The sequence below is a fragment of the Molothrus ater genome, chromosome 27, assembly GCF_012460135.2.
Source record: "Molothrus ater isolate BHLD 08-10-18 breed brown headed cowbird chromosome 27, BPBGC_Mater_1.1, whole genome shotgun sequence".
Classification (NCBI taxonomy): domain Eukaryota; kingdom Metazoa; phylum Chordata; class Aves; order Passeriformes; family Icteridae; genus Molothrus; species Molothrus ater.
In genome coordinates this window covers 5,317,182-5,338,035 of record NC_050504.2, presented here as the reverse complement: position 1 = coordinate 5,338,035, position 20,854 = coordinate 5,317,182, and the positions used below count along the sequence as shown (strand labels likewise).

The following is a 20,854-nucleotide window of genomic DNA, read 5'->3' as shown; positions in this document are numbered from 1 at the left end:
CCAGGAATCTTCCCATGGCAGCTCCAAGGATCTGTCCCAAAATCCTGAAAATCTGAAATACCAAAATCCTGAAATCCCGAATCCTGAAATCCCCAAATCCCAAAATACTGAAATCTCAAAATCCTGAAATCCCCAAATCCTGAAATCCCGAAATCCTGAATTCCCGAATTCCCGAATCTTGAAATCCTGAATCGCAAAATCCTGAATCCCGAGTTCCTGAATCCTGAAATCCTGAATCCCAAAATCCTGAATCCTGAAACCCCAACATCCCGAAATCCCGAATCCCAAATTCCTGAATCCTGAAACCCCAACATCCCGAAATCCTGAATCCCAAACCCCTGCAAGAGGCAGATGTCACCAGTCCTGGTGAGGTGACCCCGAGGGCCAGGACTGATCCCTGAGCGGGGTGAAAACCATGGGAAAACCCAAAGAAAAGCAGAATTTCACCAATTCCTGCCTCACTCACCCCAGGTCCGGGCGGGGTTGAACTGAACGGGTGCCCCTGGGGCTCTCCTGTCGGGTGTCGTGATGGGATTTATGGGAACGCAAATGGGGCCCTGTCGGCTGCGGGCCGGGATTTTCCTGACGTTTCCAGCAATTTCCATTAAATCCTCGTGTTCCAGTTTGTCACCAGAGTGGGGCTGGGGGCAGGAGGAGCTCAGCGTGACCTCGGCTCGGGGTTTGGGGTGGAATCCGTGGGGGATCCTAAAGGATGGCCCTGCTTGGGGTTTGGGATTGAATCCGTGGGGAAATCCTAAAGAATGGCCCTGCTTGGGGTTTGGGATGGAATCCAGCAGGGAAATCCTAAAGAATGGCCCTGCTTGGGGTTTGGGATTGAATCCATGGGAAAATCCTAAAGAATGGCCCTGCTTGGGGTTTGGGATTGAATCCATGGGAAAATCCTAAAGAATGGCCCTGCTTGGGGTTTGGGATGGAATCCAGCAGGGAAATCCTAAAGAATGGCCCTGCTTGGGGTTTGGGATTGAATCCATGGGAAAATCCTAAAGGAGAGCCTTGCTCAGGGTTTGGGATTGAATCCGTGGGGAAATCCTAAAGAATGGCCCTGCTCGGGGTTTGGGATTGAATCTGTGGGGAAATCCTAAAGAATGGCCCTGCTTGTTTTGGGATTGAATCCAGCAGGGAAATCCTAAAGAATGGCCCTGCTCGGGGTTTGGGATTGAATCTGTGGGGAAATCCTAAAGAATGGCCCTGCTTGGGGTTTGGGATTGAATCCAGTGGGGAAATCAGCCCTGCTGTCCTTAAGGATTGTTTTTCCCAACAATTGTTCCCTGGGATGGGCTGGGATGGAATTCCTGGGGAATCTGTGGCCGTTCCGTCCCTGGAATTGTCCCGGGTGGGCCTGGCTGGAATTTCAGCTCCTCTCCCCCCGGACCATTCCCTGCTCTGCAATTCCCAGCTCCTGGCCCCGGGGTTGGGCAGGGCCAGGCCCGGCCTTGCCGGGGACACTCCCGGGACATTCCCGGGACATTCCCAGGCTGGAAAGGCCCCGGGGTTGGGCTCAGCCCCAGCCGGAATTACGGCCCCGGAGCAGGGATCGGGCAGGAATTCCGGCAGCGTTTATTGGGAATTGTCATCACCCCGGCGGGAACAGGATCCAGATGTTGGCAGGGAAATTGGGAAGGTGAAGGGTGGAGATTCTGGGGTGGAGAAGCTGCTCCTGGTGATTTATTGGGGTTTAAAATCCACAGGATTTGGGAAGGGGGCAGGGTTATTTTATTATTTTATTTTCTTTTCTTTTATTTTCTTTTATATTTTATTTTATTTTATTTTATTTTATTTTATTTTATTTTATTTTATTTTATTTTATTTTATTTTATTTATTTTATTTTTTATTTTATTTTATTTTTATTTATTTTATATTTTATTTTACTTTATTTTATTTTAATTTTTTTATTATTTTATTTATTTTATTTTATATTTTATTTCATTTCATTTCATTTTTTTTCCCAGGAGAGCTTTGAGATGGAGGAAAGAGAAACTTCCAGATCCATCACCTCTCCTCCAAACCCTTTTCCCTTATCCCAGCCACAATCCCAGGGATCCCAGAGTTTGGGATGAAGGGAAAAACTTCCATCCCCACCATCCCCTCTCCCCTTATCCCATTCCCCCAGATCCATCCCGAGCCTCTGGATGAATTAATTAATCACTTTGATGAGGATGTTAAAGCTTCGCGCCTAATTAGGGGCTGATGGATGGCGGCGCGCGCGCCGGAGCTGCGGAATTCCCGATTTTCCCTCTTTTCCCGCCTCTCCCCGCGCCCACCGTCCGGAATTCCCGATTTTCCCTCTTTTCCACGCCCACCCGTGAGCTCCCGGTGAGACGTTGACCCCTCTGCCTGCGACCCTGCCTGGGAAAGGTGGAAAATAGGGGAAATAAGGAAAAGCTGGGAAATATGGGAAATATATGGACAATATGGAATAGCTGGGAAAGCTGGAAAGTATGGGAAATATGAGAAAGCTGGGAAATACAGAAAATGTGGAAAATAAATCTGGGAAATGTGGAAAATAAAGCTGGGAAAGCCAAGAAATATGGGAAATATGGAATGGGTGGGAAAGCTAGAAAAGCTGGGGAAATCTAGAAAAGCTGGGAATCTAGAAAACTGGGAAAGCTGGGAAGTCTAGGAAGGGAAATATGGGAAAGCTGGGAAATATGGGAAAGCTGGAAAATCTAGAGAATCTGGGAAAGGCTAGGAAAAATCTGGGAAAATCTAGACCATCTAGAAAAGCTGGGAAATTGGGAAAGCTGTCAGGGAAGGAAGAGCCTCAGGGCGCTGAAATTCCCGCAGCTCCCGCATTTTCCTCCAGGGAATCTCCTCTCCCCTTCCCTGTGGGAGCAGAGAGAACGGGCCCAGGTTGAGGGAATTTGGGGAAGATTTGGGGCTCTGAACTCCCAAATTTTGGCCTCTTCCCGCCGGAGCAGTCCCAATCCCGAGCCCAGGCGGTGCTCCCAGATCCCAGAAAAACCTGGGGTCAGAGTGACCCCGGGGTTTGGGGCGCTCTGGGGTTGTCCCATCCCAAAATCAGCCTCGCACCCTCAACCCCCAGGCGAATCCGGGGAATTTTTGGGAAATTCCGGCGAAATCTTTACTGCCCCAGAACTTGGGCTCTGTGCCTTCTGACCGGACCAATTCCTGCCGCGAGAAGTTTCCAGCAGGGATTTTTTTGGGGCCAGAAGGGGGGGATTAGGACGGTCCCTCCCAGCAGGGAATATTCCGTGATTCCGCGAGGAGTTTGTTCAAACCGAGGCCTGGTTCCACTTTCTGGGCCTGACTCATCAAAATTCGGCTCACGCGCATGGAAACGACTCCAAAAAAACCCCCGAATTTTGGAGCTGCGCCGGGGATAAGAGCAGGAAGCACGAATCTGGGGTTTGGGGGTGCTGGAGATTCCCACAGAAAAGCGGAAAAGCGGCCGGTGAGGGGTGAGAATTCCCTCAGAATTCCGTAAAAAATCCACAATTCTCGGGTCCGGAGCTGCATTCCCGGCTGGGGGAGCAGCTGCCTGTCCCTGGCACAGATGAAAACCCATCCCTGGAGCCCGGCAGAATTCCATCGCAGCAGCAGCAGCTGCTCAGAAGCAAAAAAAAAAAAAAAAGATAAAAAAAATAAAATAAAAGGAATAAGAAATTCCTCATGAATAAATATGAGGGAAAAGGAGGGGGCGGGGGGGGGGGAATGGAAACGAAAATAATAAAATGAATAAAAGAAGTTCCTCATGAATAAATATAAGGAAAAGGGGGGGGGGGGTAAAATTAAAAAAATAATAATAATTTAAAAAAAAAGCTCGCCAAGAACAAAAGAAGAGGAAGTTCGGGGCAGCTTTCATCTCAGGGGGGGAAAAAAATGTAATTAATGCAATATCTGCCACGGCGGGGCTGGGTGGATCTGGGATCAGAGATAAGGAATTTTTGGGGAAGAAGGAGAGCCATAAAATGCAATTCCTGCGCTGTCAGCACCGGGGTGGGGGAACCCACAAAGTTCCTGCCCGGCCGCCTTTGATCCCCGGAATTCCTGGGGAAAAGGGCAAGTTTGGGGAGAGGGGAAAGTTCTGAGGGAAAAAAGGCTGTTTTGGAGGGGAAAAGGGCCTGGTTTTGAGGGGAAAATAGTCCCGTTTTGAGGGAAAAAGTGTCCAGTTTTGAGGAGAAAATAGTCCAGTTTTGGGGGGGGGAAAGCCCATTTTTAGGAGAAAAGGGCCTGGTTTTGAGGGGGGCACGAGACCATTTTTGAGGGAAAAATGCCCATTTTTGAGGGGAAAAGTCCTTTTTTGAGAGGAAAAGGGCCTGACTTTGAGGGGAAAAGAGTCCAGTTTTGAGGGGGAAAACTCATTTTTAGGAGGAAAGGGCCTGGTTTTGAGTGGAAAAGAGTCCAGTTTTGAGGGGAAAGTGCCATTTGTGAGGGAGAAAGTGACATTTTTGAGGGGAAAGTGCCCATTTGTGAGGGAGAAAGTGACATTTGTGAGGGGAAAGTGCCATCTTTGAGGGAAAAAGTCCTTTTTTTGAGAGGAAAAGGGCCTGACTTTGAGGGGAAAAGAGCAAATTTCTGTGAGGAAAAGCCCACTTTTAGGGGAAAAGGGCCTGGTTTTGAGGGGAAAATAGTCCAGTTTTTAGTGGGAAAAGGGCCCATTTTTGAGAGGAAAACAGTCCAGTTCTGAGGGGAAAAACTCATTTTTAGGAGGAAAGGGCCTGGTTTTGAGGAGAAAACAGTCCAGTTTTGAGGGGAAAGTGCCATTTGTGAGAGGAAAGTGCCATTTGTGAGGGAGAAAGTGACATTTGTGAGGGAGAAAGAGACATTTTTGTGGGGAAAAGCCCACTTTTAGAGGAAAAGGGCCTGGTTTTGAGGGGAAAACCATCCGGTTTTGAGGGGAAAGTGCCATTTGTGGGGAAAAGCCCACTTTTAGAGGAAAAGGGCCTGGTTTTGAGGGGAAAACCGTCCGGTTTTGAGGGGAAAGTGCCATTTGTGATGGGAAAAACTCATTTTTAGGAGGAAAGGGCCTGGTTTTGAGGGGAAACCAGTCCAGTTTTGAGGGGAAGTGCCATTTTTGAGGGGAAAGTGCCATTTTTGAGGGGAAAGTGCCATCTGTGAGGGAAAGAGAAACATTTTTGAGGGGAAAGTGCCATTTTTGAGAGAGAAAGAGACATTTTTTGAGGGGGAAGTACCATTTTTTGGGGGGAAAAGGGCCTGGTTTTGAGAGGAAACCAGTCCAGTTTTGAGGGGGAAAGCGCCATTTGTGAGGGGAAAAGGGCCTGGTTTTGAGGGGAAAATAGTCCAGTTTTGAGAGGAAGTGCCAGTTTTGAGGGGAAAGTGCCATTTTTGAGAGAGAAAGAGACATTTTTTGAGGGGAAAGTGCCATTTTTGAGGGGAAAGATCTCGTTTTTTGAGGGCTGCAGTTGTTGCAACCCCGACCTGATGTGGGGTTCTGTGTTTGCAAGCCCCCGCCGTGACTCAGGCCCGCGGCTCTGGTATCTCCCACCAGATTTCCTGCCCCTGGAACTCCTCCCTGCCGTTATCGCCTCCGTGAGCATCTGATCCCTTATCTCTTAGATAGGAGCGAATCTCAGATTTACAAATGCCGGCGTGGGGGGGGGGGGGGGAGGCAGGAATGCATCAAAGGCTGGGAATGGCTTCGGGAATGCTGGGACGCCCAAGGGAAAATCGGGAATATCTGGGGGAGAGGAGGCTCCTTGAGAGCAAATCTGAGTTTGATCCCTCAGGGTGGGATTTTCGGGGATCTGGAATCCCCCAGCGGGACCGGGACGGTTCTGCTCCTTCGGGTTTGGGGTTTTTTGGGGTTTTTGAGGAGATTTCGCTTCCGGGAGGGTGGGAGATCCGCTAGGGAGCACCTGTGGGCCGGGATATCGGCAGGGCTCCAGTTCCAGGGGCCCTGGAATGGTTCCTACGGTGGAGCTACAATCAGGGAAGGGATTTATCCTTTGTTTTTTTAGGCTGAGGGCTCCGAGATAAATGACAGCTCCGAAGATGCTTTTCAGCACTTCATAAATCAACCGCCAGCTGGGCAGTTTCACCTCAGAAACATCCCCTCTTTTTTCTTCCCTCCTTTTTTTCTCTTCCCTCCCTTTTTTCATTCCTCCTCTTTTTATTCCTCTTTTTTTTTTTCTTTCCCCCTTTTTTTTTTCATTCCTCATTTTTTTTATTCCTCTTTTTTTATTCCTCTTTTTTCCTTTCCTCTTTTTTTTTCATTCCTATTTTTTCCTTTCCTCCTTTTTTTTTCATTCCTCATTTTTTTTTATTCCTCTCTTTTTTTTTCCATTCCTCTTTTTTTTTTTCTTTCCCCCTTTTTTCATTCCTCTTTTTTTTTTTTTTAATTTTATTTTATTTCTTTCTTCCTTGTGCTGTAACTCCAATTCCTGATGGAAACAAAACAGGCTCTGGATCCTAAAGAGGCTCTGGACCCTAAATAGGACAAAACAGACTAAAAAGGATAAAACAGGGTCTGGATCCTAAATAGGATAAAACAAGGTCTGGGTCCTAAATAGGATAAATCAAGTTCTGGGTCCTAAACAGGCTCTGGATCCTAAATAGGATAAAACAAGGTCTGGGTCCTAAATAGGATAAATCAAGTTCTGGGTCCTAAACAGGCTCTGGATCCTAAATAGGATAAAACAAGGTCTGGGTCCTAAATAAACCCAAACACGCTCTGGATTTGTTCCTGGATGGATAAACCTGCTGTGAATGCGGGGCAAAATGTGGCTTTTTTGGGCCATCTGAATTCGCCCATGCATGGAGCAGCTCTGGAGCAGCAGGAGCAGGGCAGAGGCGCAGGGGAGGAGCAGAGTGGGGAGGAAATGGGATAAAAAGGAGGTAAAAAAAGGGGCAGGGAAAAATTTCCAGGGAAAATTCTGGATCCTCAGGTGTTCCAGGGGTTCTGGGCCTTGGCAAACGTCTGCGGGCGTGGGAAATGGTCCTGCATGGAAAAATGTCATTTCTGCAGGGAAAAAATGTCATTTCTGCATGGAAAAATGTCATTTCTGCAGGGGAAAATATTGTTCCTGCAAGGAAAATGTCATTTCTGGAAGGAAAATGTCATTCCTGCATGGAAAATGTCATTTCTGGAAGGAAAATGTCATTCCTGCATGGAAAACGTCGTTCCTGCATGGACAATGTCATTCCTGCACAGAAAAATGTAGTTCCTGCACGGAAAACTGTTGTTCCTGCATGGAAAGTATCATTTCTGCAGGGAAGAATGTCATTCTTGAAAGAAAATGTCGTTCCTGCATGGAAAATGTCATTTCTGGAAGGAAAATGTCGTTCCTGCATGGAAAATGTCATTCCTACATGGAAAATATTGTTCCTGCATGGAAAACGTCATTCCTGCATGGAAAATGTGGTTTATGCAAGGAAAAATGTCATTCCTACATAGACAATGTCATTCCTGCACAGAAAAATGTAGTTCCTGCACGGAAAAAAAAGTTGTTCCTGCATGGAAAGTATCATTCCTGCAAGGAAAAACGTCGTTCCTGCATGGATAATGTCATTCTGGAAGGAAAATGTTACTCCTGCAAGGCAAATGTTCCTGCTGAGGGGCTGAGCCTCGTTCAGGGGAGGCTGCGGTGCTGTGGTTTGGGAAAAAATGCCTTTGAATGGTGTGGAAAAGGAATTTATGGAACAGGGGCGGAAATCAGGCTGGCAGATGGGGGTTGGGAGTGTGGGAGTGGAGAAATGGAGAAATGGAGAAATGGAGAAATGGAGAAGTGGAGAAATGGAGGAGTGGAGAAATGGAGAAATGGAGAAATGGAGAAATGGAGAAATGGAGAAATTGAGAAATGGAGAAATGGAGAATGGAGAAATGGAAAAATGGAGAATGGAGAAATGGAAAAATGGAGAAATGGAGAAATGGAGAAATGGAGAAATGGAGAAATGGAGAAATGGAAAAATGGAAAAATGGAAAAATGGAGAAATGGAGAAATGGAGAAATGGAGGAGTGGAGAAATGGAGAAATGGAGAAATGGAGAAATGGAGAAATGGAGAAATGGAGAAATGGAGAAATGGAGAATGGAAAAATGGAGAAATGGAGAAATGGAGAAATGGAGAAATGGAGAAATGGAGAAATGGAGAATGGAAAAATGGAGAAATGGAGAAATGGAGAAATGGAGAAATGGAGAAGTGGAGAAATGGAGAAATGGAAAAATGGAGAAATGGAGAAGTGGAGAAATGGAGAAATGGAAAAATGGAGAAATGGAGAAATGTAGGAATGTAGGAATGTAGGAATATAGAAATAGAAAAATATAGAAATATAGCAATAAGACAATAACAGAAGGTGGAAATATAGAAATATAGAAGTATAGGAATATAGGAATATAGAAGTGTAGAAACACAGAAATCAAGGTTCCCGCCAGGAATCAGAAACTCCGTGGTGGATCCTGGAACCAGCCCAGACCCCCAAAATCTGGAATATTTCACAGCTTTGTGCACCCTGACCCTTCCAGGGTGGATTGAGCAGGAGCGACCTCGCCCCTGCTTGGCCCAGAGATGGGGAAATTTGGAAATTTGGGGTTTTCCGAAATCCACGTCTCTGAATTCTTTCTGTGGGTTTAACTCTGGGAAGTTAAAGGAGGGGAACGGGGGAGGTGTTTGTGCAAGCTCGGAGGTGTTTCCTCATGGGAATGAGTGGTGACAGATTATCTGGAGCTGCCACCCTTTATCAGCCTGGTGTCTGTAGGGCCAAACCCCAAATCCTGGTGTTTATGTGTCTGTAGGGTCAAACCCCAAATCCTGGTGTTTATGTGTCTGTAGGGCCAAACCCCAAATCCTGGTGTTTATGTGTCTGTAGGGCCAAACCCCAAATCCTGGTGTTTATGTGTCTGTAGTGTCAGGTGCCCAAACCCCAAATCCTCAGTGTTTATGTGTCTGTAGGGTTGGGTGCCCAAACCCCAAATCCTCAGTGTTTATGTGTCTGTAGGGTCAAACCCCAAATCCTGGTGTTTATGTGTCTGTAGTGTCAGGTGCCCAAACCCCAAATCCTGGTGTTTATGTGTCTGTAGGGTTGAGTGCCCAAACCCCAAATCCTCAGTGTTTATGTGTCTGTAGGGTCAGGTGCCCAAACCCCAAATCCTCAGTGTTTATGTGTCTGCAGGGTCAAACCCCAAACCCCAAATCCTGGTGTTTATGTGTCTGTAGGGTCAAACCCCAAACCCCAAATCCTGGTGTTTATGTGTCTGTAGGGTCAAACCCCAAACCCCAAACCCTCAGTGTTTATGTGTCTGTAGGGTCAAACCCCAAACCCCAAATCCTCAGTGTTTATGTGTCTGTAGGGTCAGGAGCCCAAACCCCAAATCCTCAGTGTTTATGTGTCTGTAGGGTCAAACCCCAAATCCTGGTGTTTATGTGTCTGTAGTGTCAGGTGCCCAAACCCCAAATCCTCAGTGTTTATGTGTCTGTAGGGTCAAACCCCAAATCCTCAGTGTTTATGTGTCTGTAGTGTCAGGTGCCCAAACCCCAAATCCTCAGTGTTTATGTGTCTGTAGGGTCAAACCCCAAATCCTCAGTGTTTATGTGTCTGTAGTGTTGGGTACCCAAACCCCAAACCCTCAGTGTTTATGTGTCTGTAGGGTCAGGAGCCCAAACCCCAAACCCTCAGTGTTTATGTGTCTGTAGTGTCAGGTGCCCAAACCCCAAATCCTGGTGTTTATGTGTCTGTAGGGTCAAACCCCAAATCCTCATTGTTTATGTGTCTGTAGGGTCAGGAGCCCAAACCCCAAACCCTCAGTGTTTTCTTCCCTGACCCCATTGGTTAGAGGTGAATTTAAAGCCTTAAAACAAAGGGAAAAGGGGGCAAAATAAGAGAAAATAAAAAGAAAAAAAAAAGGAAAAATCAAGGGGGGAAAGGATCATCCCCCCCTGTTCGCTATCTGTGGAACACAAGAACCACTTGACCCTGAGGCCCCGGCCCGGGAGGGGCTGAGCCCGGCCAGGAGCGGCCCCCGGGTGAAGGATCGGGGCAGAACCGGGTGAAGGATCAGGGCAGAACCGGGTGAAGGATCAGGGCAGAACCGGGTGAAGGATCGGGGCAGAACCGGGTGAAGGATCGGGGCAGAACCGGGTGATGGATGGGGGCAGAACCGGGTGAAGGATCGGGGCAGAACCGGGTGAAGGATCGGGGCAGAACCGGACAGGAACGGGGCAGAACCGGGTGAAGGATCGGGGCAGAACCGGACAGGAACGGGGCAGAACCGGGTGAAGGATCGGGGCAGAACCGGGTGATGGATGGGGGCAGAACCGGGTGAAGGATCGGGGCAGAACCGGGTGAAGGATCGGGGCAGAACCGGGTGATGGATTGGGGCAGAACCGGGTGAAGGATCGGGGCAGAACCGGGTGATGGATCGGGGCAGAACCGGGTGAAGGATCGGGGCAGAACCGGGTGATGGATTGGGGCAGAACCGGGTGAAGGATCGGGGCAGAACCGGGTGAAGGATCGGGGCAGAACCGGACAGGAACGGGGCAGAACCGGGTGAAGGATCGGGGCAGAACCCGGTGATGGATCAGGGCAGAACCGGGTGATGGATCGGGGCAGAACCAGACAGGAATGGGGCAGAACCGGACAGGATCGGGACAGAACCGGGTGATGGATCGGGGCAGAACCGGACAGGATCGGGGCAGAACCCGGTGATGGATCGGGGCAGAACCGGGTGATGGATCGGGGCAGAACCGGGTGATGGATCAGGGCAGAACCGGACAGGAATGGGGCAGAACCGGACAGGATCGGGACAGAACCGGGTGATGGATCGGGGCAGAACCGGACAGGATCGGGGCAGAACCCGGTGATGGATCGGGGCAGAACCGGGTGATGGATCGGGGCAGAACCCGGTGATGGATCAGGGCAGAACCGGGTGATGGATCGGGGCAGAACCCGGTGATGGATCGGGGCAGAACCGGACAGGATCAGGGCAGGGAGCCCCTGTGAATATCCTGGGATTGGGATCCGGGACAGGAACCGGGCTGGCACATCCCCTGTGAATATCCCGCATTGGGATCCAGGCTGGCAGGGATCCCTGTGAATATCCCGGGACAGGATCCGGGCTGGCAGGGATCCCTGTGAATATCCCGGGACAGGATCCAGGCTGGCACATCCCCTGTGAATATCCCGGGACAGGATCCAGGCTGGCACATCCCCTGTGAATATCCCGGGACAGGATCCAGGCTGGCACATCCCCTGTGAATATCCCGGGATTGGGGTCCAGGCTGGCACATCCCCTGTGAATATCCCGGGATTGGGGTCCAGGCTGGCACATCCCCTGTGAATATCCCGGGATTGGGGTCCAGGCTGGCAGGGATCCCTGTGAATATCCCGGGACAGGATCCAGGCTGGCACATCCCCTGTGAATATCCCGGGATTGGGGTCCAGGCTGGCACATCCCCTGTGAATATCCCGGGATTGGGATCCAGGCTGGCAGGGATCCCTGTGAATATCCCGGGACAGGATCCGGGCTGGCAGGGATCCCTGTGAATATCCCGGGACAGGATCCAGGCGGGCACATCCCCTGTGAATATCCCGGGACAGGATCCAGGCTGGCAGGGATCCCTGTGAATATCCCGGGATTGGCACATCCCCTGTGAATATCCCGGGACAGGATCCAGGCTGGCAGGGATCCCTGTGAATATCCCGCATTGGGATCCAGGCTGGCACATCCCCTGTGAATATCCCGGGATTGGGGTCCAGGCTGGCACATCCCCTGTGAATATCCCGCATTGGGATCCGGTCCGGCGAGCGCAGCCCTGGCCAGAGGCGGCCGCGGGGCCATCGCTCGGCGCTGCCCGGGGACCGTGGGACACCCAGAGCCCGCCCGGCGCTGCCCACGCTCCCCGCTCGGGATCTGACCGGCTCCTTTGATAATGTTTATTTGGATTTGCTCCCCGCCTGCGGGACGGGCGGGGAGAACACGAAAAAGAGATAAAAAAGCCCTCCCGGGGGACCTTCGGGGATTTGTTTCTGATTTATGAGGCGGAGAGGGACGGGGGTTGTTGTAGGGAGCGGCTCCGGGCCTGGCCAGAACCGGGAATTTGGCCAGAATTGGGAATTTTGGGGTTTTCCGGGGCTCTTCTCCCTCCCCACCGCAAATCCCAGGATTTGGGAACCGAATCCCCCAGCCTGGCCAGAACTGGGAATTTGGCCAGAATTGGGAATTCTGGGTTTTCTGGGACTCTGTTGCCTCTCCACCCCAAATCCCATTATTTGGGAACCAAACTCTCCTGAAAATCATCATTATCTAATAATTCCTTCTTAAAAAACCCCATAAATATTCAATTTCCCTTCTCATTTTCTCCCCCGCACTGAACATCCATTGGTTTTTCCTCAATTCTCTCACCAGAAAACCCCAAACACCAATTTCCGCTCCCCAAACTCGTATTTAAAATTTCTTTTCAGGCAAAAAAAAACCAAAAAAAAAAACCAACAAAAAAAGACCCACCACCACCTCAGTAAAAATCAATTTTTTATCACTTCTTAACCAAAATAAAAAAGGCGAGGAAGAGGCGATCACGGCGCTCTGGAGGGGAGATAAAGCCGGGTTTATCTCGGGGCGGTTAGGAGCGCGCCTCGGCTTGCGCAAGCCGGGCTCAAATCGGGATAAAAGCGGGCGGGAGCGGGGCCAGGAGCGCGGCCCGAGCCTTAGCAGAGCTCGGTATTTGCACTCCGATAACCTCTCGGTCCCAAAAAGAAAAACAAAATTTAAAAAAAGAGAATTTTGTGCTCCTCGGGTTTCAAACTCCCATAAAGAACTAAAAAAAAAAAATATGCGGAGCCTCCGAGAAAACAGCACCACGCTGGGTTTTTAAAATTATTTTTATTAATTTTTGCGCTTTTTTTTTTCCCATTAAAAATTCCCATTTCTGGGAGTTATTCGGAGTTAAATTCTATTTTTGTTTTTGAACCTGGAGGAGGAGGCGATGATTTGCGGGTGGGGCAGAGGAGAGCGAAGGAATTTATTCCGAAATTTGAGGTTTTTCGCCGCCTTTGATCCGCCGCTCGGGCGGATTCCTCCCCATCGGCGGATCAAGGCGGATTTTTATCTGTTATTTTTTATTAAAATCCCCTTTTTGTGGTAACACACAGCAGAAAAAAAAAAGAAAAAAATTCCGCTTTTTTTTGTTTTTGATGTTCCGAGTGAGGAAACGCCCTCGGAATGTTCCCTCTGAAGTGGCCACATCACAGGAAAGGATTTACAAAAAGCAGAATAATTCAGGAACGCTGCAGGGAACAAAAAAAAATAATAAAAAATTTTTAAAAAATCGCGTTTTTCTGCTGAGTGCTTGCCCAGGGAGAGAATTTCTTAAATTTATGCAAAATGAGCTCGGCGGAGCTGAAAAATCAACAAATAAAGGGAAAAAAAACCCACAAACCCTCATTAAAATAGGGAATTGTGGGGTTCCCTTTCCTGGAAATTGGGAAAACTCCCTGGGAAAATTCCGGCCCCTCGGGGATCAAGAAAGGGAATTATTCTCCCGTTGTCTCCCCGAGAATTTGCCCCAAAAAATCGACATTTTCCTCAAAAACGTGAAAATCTGAGGGGTTTGAACAGGTCTGGATTTCAAATTTGAGGGGAGGAAAAATAAAGGAAAAGGGGAAATGAAAATAGGGAAAGGAAGAGTTAAAAAGAAAAAAAATTTAAAATATAGCAGATAATGAAATCCAAATGTTAAAAGGAAGGCAAAATACAACATGAAAACAAAATTTAATTTAATTTCGCCTAAAAAAATAGAACATAAAATAGAATTAAATTAAATTTTAAAATGGAATAGAATAGAATGGAATAGAATAGAATAGAACAGAATAAAACAGAATAAAATTCAGCCTCCACACCAGCGTTTCCTGCAAAAACTCCCCCCAAAAAATGACGGGAGGCGAATTTTATTGAGTTTTATATTATTTTTTTATTTATTGAATAATTTTCCCTTTTATCGAATAATCTTCCCCATTTTTCCCGAGGCAAATCAAGTGCCTGACTTCAAACAGAAATCTGGATCCATTCATTCTTGGCTTTTGGAGAATTTTTTTCCCCTGGAATCCGGGAATTCCTTAGGAAAACCGGGTTTTGGTTTTTTGGGGGGGTGGTTTTGATCTTCTAAAGAAATTTGAAACTCCCCCGTGCAAAAAATGGGAATTCTCAATTTCTAATAAAAATTCTGAATTTTTAATAAAAGTGATGAGGGCAAGAATGGATTTTTTGCAGCTTTTTTCGCGGCCAAATTCTGGATTTTCAGGTAAAACTTTGCTGTTTCCTCTGGAAAATCCTTCCCTTGCTGCCTTCCTGCTTTTCCCAACAAACGGAATTTATTAAACACATGGAATTTATGGGATGTGTGGGATACATGGCAAATATGGCATACAGAGGATATATGGGATATAGGGAATACATGGATTATATTAATTATATGAATTATATTGAATATATGGGATTTATGGATTACATGGATTACATGAATTATATGGAATATATGGGATTTTTGAATTATATTAACTGTATGAATTATATGGAATATATGGGATTTATGGATTATATTAATTATATGAATTATATTGAATATATGGGATTTATGGATTATATTAATTATATGAATTATATTGAATATATGGGATTTATGGATTATATTAATTATATGAATTATATGGGATATATGGGATTTATGGATTATAATAATTATATGAATTATATGGAATATATGGGATTTATGGATTATAATAATTATATTAATTATATGGGATATATGGGATTTATGGACTATATTAATTATATGGACTTTGATTATTTCTATGGATTATGTGGAACATAAACGGTTGTCCCTCATTCTATAAAATAAATGAAAGTGTAAATAGAAGGTTTGGGATAAAACCCGACCGTGGCAATGAGGCCGAGTCTCCCTGGGGCTTCTCCAGCCTCCGCCCACCCGTCCCTGTCCCACAGGGATGCACCTGCCCGGGTCCTGAAATCCCCGATCCCAAAATCCCAGATCCCAAAATTCTGCGGCCCGAAATCCCCGGATCCCGAAGTTCCCGAATCCTGAAATCCCGGAATCCCGAAATCCCCAAATCCCGAAATCCCGGAATCCCGCATCCTCAAATCCCGAAATCCCTCATCCTGAAATCCTGCATCCCGAAATCCCAGATCCCGAGACCCCCAAATCCCGGATCCTCAAATCCCGGGTCCTCAAATCCCCAAATCCCCAAATCCCCAAATCCCCAAACCCCGGATCCCCAAATCCCGAGTCCCCAAATACCCAAATCCCGGATCCCGGAATCCCCAAATCCCGGGTCCCCAAATCCCCAAATCCCGTGTCCCCGAATCCCGTGTCCCCAAATCCCCGAATCCCGGATCCCAGAATCCCCAAATCACGAATCCCCAAATCCTCAAATCACGAATCCCCAAATCCCCAAATCCCGAGTCCCCAAATCCCCAAATCCCGAGTCCCCAAATCCCCAAATCCCGAGTCCCCAAATCCCCAAATCCCGAGTCCCCAAATCCCCAAATCCCGGGTTCCCAATCCCCACCCGCCCTGGGCAGGTCCCGGTGTCCCCCAGCCCCTCCCGGGCTGGGGTCGGGATGGTTGGAAAACTCGGGATGGGGAAAACAGGACAGAGCCGGGAGAGCCGCTGGTTTGGGGAGAAATTCCGGGGAAAAAGGGACGGGCTGGGAGCGCTGCTGGTTTTTGGGGGGGAAGAAGGGATGAGCCAGGAGAGCCGCTCTTTTTGGGGGGGGAAAAGGGCTGAGGTGAGAGCGCTGCTCGGTTTTGGGGAAATTCTGGGGCATAAAGGGCTGAGGTGAGAGCGCTGCTCGTTTTTGGGGAAATTCTGGGGCATAAAGGGCTGAGGTGAGAGCGCTGCTCGGTTTTGGGGAAATTCTGGGGCATAAAGGGCTGAGCTGAGAGCGCTGCGGCTGCGAGGGGCGCGGCCCGAGGGGTCCCGGGGGTCGGGACGGGGCCGGGGGGTCCCGGGGGGTCCCGGGGGGTTCCGGGGGTCCCGGCGGGGCCGGGGGAGGCGGCGGCGGCTCCGGGGCATCTTCCGGAGGGGCCCTTTGAGTTTCAAATGAGAGCCGCGAGCCTCTGTAGTGCCCGCGGAGCCGGCCTGGCCCCTCCTCACCGGGCACCGCGCCTAATGCCGGGCCTAACCCGGTCCCCATCCCGGGCCTAACCCGGTCCCCATCCCGGCCTAACCCGCTCCCAATCCCGGGCCTAACCCGCTCCCCATCCCGGGCCTAACCCGGTCCCCATCCCGGGCCTAACCCGGTCCCAATCCCCGGCCTAACCCGCTCCCAATCCCGGGCCTAACCCGCTCCCCATCCCGGGCCTAACCCGCTCCCCATCCCCGGCCTAACCCGGTCCCCATCCCCGGCCTAACCCGCTCCCCATCCCCGGCCTAACCCGGTCCCCATCCCGGGCCTAACCCGGTCCCCATCCCGGCCTAACCCGCTCCCCATCCCCGGCCTAACCCGGTCCCCATCCCGGGCCTAACCCGGTCCCCATCCCCGGCCTAACCCGCTCCCCATCCCGGGCCTAACCCGGTCCCCATCCCGGTTCCCAATCCCGGGCCTCACCCGGTCCCCATCCCGGTCCCAATCCCGGTCCCAATCCCGGTCCCCATCCCGGTCCCTGTGCGTGTGTTTTGGGTTCGTTTCTGTGTTTTCCTCCCGACCTTTTGCAAATAGGGACTGTTAAAAAAATCCCCTTTTCACCTTTTCCCCTCTGTTTTCCCCTCTCTTATCTCGGATTGGCTTCTCTAAAATCTTTTCTCGGGAGCGAATCCCGCTCCTGTCCCGGCCCCACTCCCAGTCCCTGCCCCACGGCCCAGGGATGCTCCAGCCCCAAATCCGGGGGGGTTTGAGCCTTTTTTGGGGTGGGAGGCTTTGTTTTAGTGTTTTCCCCCTGACCTTTTACAAATCGCCGCTGGAAGAAAAATCCCCTTTTCACCTTTTCCCCCCGGTGTTTGTTTCCCCTCTTATCTCGGGGCTAATTGGGCTCTCCAAACCCCCTTTTTTTTTAAATTTTTTTTATTTCCCGGGAGAAGGGAGCGTGTCAGAGCGGGGAGAGATTTTATCTGCGGGGCAGAGCAGGTACTTCCCTCCTCAGCCCTCATCCCTCACCCCGCCGAGCAGATTTGCAAATTTACCCAGGGCCGAACAATGGATCCTCCTGGCAGCCCCTCTGTTGACTTGTTTAGAAATCCCAGAGGCGTTTCGAGGTAAAAAGGTCAGAGCTGCACCGGGCCCGCTCTTCCTCCCTCCCCTCCGGCCCCGCTCCGTCCCTGCCCGGAGGTAAAAACGCGGAAATTTGGTTTATTCTGGGCCAAATCCCCTCTCAGGGCCGGCCTTCGGGGAGCTGAAGGGGAACAAACCGCGTCTGACGCTTCGGTTTTGGACTTCGAGGAGCGCGAATTCGGAATCGGTCGGAAATTCGGAAGAGCTCAGGAAAATCAGAATTTCCTCCCATCCCCAGCCCGCCCCGGGTTCCGCGGGTGCGAATTCCCGATTTCCACCCCGGGGACGATTTCCTGCTCTCATCAGGCGAGGAAATGAGAAATGAGGACAGAATTGCACCCGGGAAGCCGGGCCCGATTCCAGGAAAAGGGATCGGCCCCTTTGTTTGGGGTCGCTGGAACAGCCGCGGACTTTTCCTTCCTCCTCCTCCTCCTCTTCTTCCTCCTCCTCCCTCCCAGGCCCCAGAGATTCCCACTGGGCTGAAAAGACGCGAATTGAGGGGGGAAAAAAAAATAAAAATCAACTTTATTGGGCTGAGGTAGTTCCGTGTGGGGGCGCGGGGAGCAGGGGGGATCCGGCGGAGGAGCCACTCGGGTTTTCCCGATAATTCCAATTTCACCCGCGGGTTCTCGGTCCCGAATCCCCGCCGGGAAGGGAGGGAGGCAGGGAGGGCGTTAGGCCGCGGTTTAGTCTCGGCTTTATCCGGCTCCGATAAGGCCGAGGGGGTGCGGGGAAGGCGCTGCGGGCTCTGGGGCTGCCGGGAGCTCCCCGAACTCGCCCCCATCGCCTCTCGCAGGCGCAGCCCCGAGGGCAGCCCGGGCTCCTTTCCTCGATAGCGAAACCCCCTCCCCTCCTCCGCCGGCAGCAGCAAAAACTCGCGCGGAAATAAAACCCTGTAAAGCAGAAATAGTGCAAAACGGGAGCAGGAAATTGCGCTTTTTCTCTTTTTTTTTGCCTTTTTTTTTGCTTTGTTTTTTCCTTTCCTGAGGGTTTGGGTCTTGGCAGAGGCCTCGAGCGTCTTGGGCGCCTCGGGGCTCGTTTCAAGCTCTACAATCAGGAAATAAAAGGGAAAGGAAAAGATGCCCGTAACTCTTTTTTTTTGTGTGTGTGTGTGTATGTGGGGTTTTTGTTTTACATTCTCACAAGGAGGAAAAACGGGGGGGAGAGGGAAACAAAAAAAATCGTTGCGCTCGTTTTTCCAAAGGGGAGCGAACTAAATTAAAGTGGTTTTTTTTTTTTTTTTTTTTTTTTTTTGTTTGTTTTGTTTTGTTTTTCCTGGAGTTGAAAGTGCAGTTCCTAAAGGGGAAGGGGAAAGGCAGAGAAGTCCCTGAGACACGGAAATTGGGAAATTGCTCCGGCCGCCGGCCACGGCCGCTCCTTGGGAGCGCGGCGCCCGCAGAGGGGCTATAAATAAAGAGAGAGGCTCGAGCGGCGCCGCCCGCGTGGGGACGGCCCCGAGGGTCCTGCGGGGGCTCGGGGGGGGCTCAGGAGGAGCCGGAGCTGGGCGAGGCCTCAGGCGAGGATGGATCCGAGCCCTCGTCCTTGGCCGCCCTGCGGGCAGCGGCCGGGGCCAGCCCCTCCTTCTCCCTCTTCTTCTGCTTCATCCGCCTGTTCTGGAACCAGATCTTCACCTGCGTCTCGTTGAGCTCCAGGGTGGCCGCGATCTCCACCCTGCGGGCCCGCGTCAGGTACTTGTTGAAGTGGAACTCCTTCTCCAGCTCCGTCAGCTGCTTGGTGCTGAAGTTGGTGCGGATGGCGTTGGGCGGCCCCAGGAGCCCCAGCTCCGACGTTTTGCCTGAAAAAACCCAAAACCCGCCAGGGCAGGAGCGGCCGGAGCAATCCCTGCCCTGAGGGGTGTCCCCTTCCCCCTGCCCCGAGCTCCGCGCTCCCCCCGGCCCCGCTCCGGGCTCTGCTTTTCCCGGGGATCCCCACGGAGATCCCGGGGATGCATCTGGGGATCCTGGAGATCCTGGAGATCCATCCCCTCATCTTCCCGGCTGGGTTTTTCCCCCTGGGATCCATTCCCTGAGGTTTCCCCCTGGATCCATTCCCTGGGTTTTCCCCCCAGGATCCATCCCTGGATTTTCCCCCTGGGATCCATCCTCTGGATTTTCCCCCTGGGATCCATCCCTGCGTTTTCCCCCTGGGATCCATCCCCTGCGTTTTCCCCCTGAGTTTTCCCCCCGGGATCCATCCCCGGACCCCGTGGGAAGTGCTGGAAGGGGAGGAGGAGGAGGGTGATGATGGCGGGGGAGGAGGAGGAAGGCCGGGCTTTAAGGGAAGGTGGCGGGGAAGGAAGTGGAACAATGGAGGAGGGGATGGAGGGCACGGCTGGAGAAGGAGGAGGAAGCGCCGGGAGTTTCCTGCTCCGAGCTGGGCTTAAATCAGCCTCGGGCCTGCGGGAAGCCGAGCTCAGGGACGCTTGGTGGGATGTGATGGGAAATCTCTGGGTGGGGGTTAAGAAAAAGGCCCCAAACCCCAAACAAACCCAAACCCAAACACCAGGAAAAATACCCACCCCCAAACCCAAGGAAAGGACCCCAAAACCCAACCAAACCCAACACAAACACCAAGAAACCACCCTAAAACCCAACCAAACCCTCAAAACCCCCCAAAACCCAACTAAACCCCCCAAAACCCAACCAAACCCAACTCAAGCCTTTGCTCCTCTGGAAGACGACCCCAAACCCTCGGGACCTCAGCCCCGCACCCCACACTCACCTGTTTTGGGGGGGTTCCTCTTCACCCTCATCCACTCGAAGGTCTGCGCTGCCCCGGCCCTGGCGCCGGGCTCGGGGTGCCCCGGAGGCTCCGGCTCCTCGAGCAGGGCCCCCGAGATGTCCCCGTAGAGGCCGGGCAGGTACGCGGGGCCCGCGGGCGGCTCCGGGCCCAGGCCGGGCTGGAACTGCCCCGGCGCCCCGCAGAAACCCTCGGCCAGCGAGGCCGAGCCGTAGCCCGAGGGCCCCTGGAAGAAAATCCCGTCCGCGTCCTGCTGGGCCAGGTAGAGCTGCGGGTAACCCTGGGCCGGGTAAGCCGGGCTGGAGAAGCGGGAGGAGGACGAGGAGGAGGAGGAGGAGGACGAGGAAGGAGGGTGGAAGCCGTGCTGGGGGAGGTGGCCGGCGGGGGCCGCAGGGCCGAAGGGACCCTCGGAGCTCGGAGCGGGGCTGCCCGAGCACGGCGGGAAGGACGGGGAGGGCTCGGCGAGGTGCGGGAAGGCGGCGGTGCCGCGGTTACAAATTGCGAACTCCAAGAAGGAGTTCATGGCGGTATTGTCCATCTGCCAGTGATGGAGGAGGGTCAGCCCGTTTTGGGGGCGATGCCGCCTGCCCTCCAACCTCTGGGCCGTCTGTCAAAGCTGGGAAACTTCCTGCCCGGGCATGGGGGACCCCGCGGCTCCGCGGCCCAGCCGGGGGGGACCCCGCGGGCGGAGCGGGCCCAGCCCAATGAGCGCGGGGCTCCCGAAGTTTGCGGCCGGCTCCGGGCTCATCCATCACGGGCCTGACATTTGCATGACAAAGGGGCTTCAATCAAACCCGGCCCATCAATCTGATAACAACACGGCCGCGTCAAAATCTTCTCCTCAAAGACCTTAAAAGAGAGCGGGGTGCGGGGAGGCGCCGGGGGGAAGGATCGC

At 51.5% G+C, this 20,854-nt stretch overlaps 1 protein-coding gene across 1 annotated transcript; it reads right to left on the bottom strand.

Moving 5' to 3' along the window:
• Window positions 1–18,704: 18,704 nt before the first annotated feature.
• Window positions 18,705–20,497, bottom strand: HOXB1 (homeobox B1). The gene is made up of 2 exons (XM_036398979.1): window positions 19,942–20,497; window positions 18,705–19,015 (listed from the first exon to the last, which is right to left on the bottom strand). The coding sequence occupies exons 1-2, from the start codon at window positions 20,495–20,497 to the stop codon at window positions 18,705–18,707; spliced, it is 867 nt and encodes a 288-aa protein (XP_036254872.1).
• Window positions 20,498–20,854: the final 357 nt, after the last annotated feature.

Excerpts from the sequence above, each read along its gene's own strand:
- HOXB1 (XM_036398979.1), bottom strand. The coding sequence starts at position 20,497 with ATGGACAATACCGCCATGAACTCCTTCTTGGAGTTCGCAATTTGTAAC. Across the intron at positions 19,016-19,941 it reads GAGGAACCCCCCCAAAACAG|GCAAAACGTCGGAGCTGGGG; the intron begins GTGAGTGTGGGG and ends GGGTTTTTTCAG.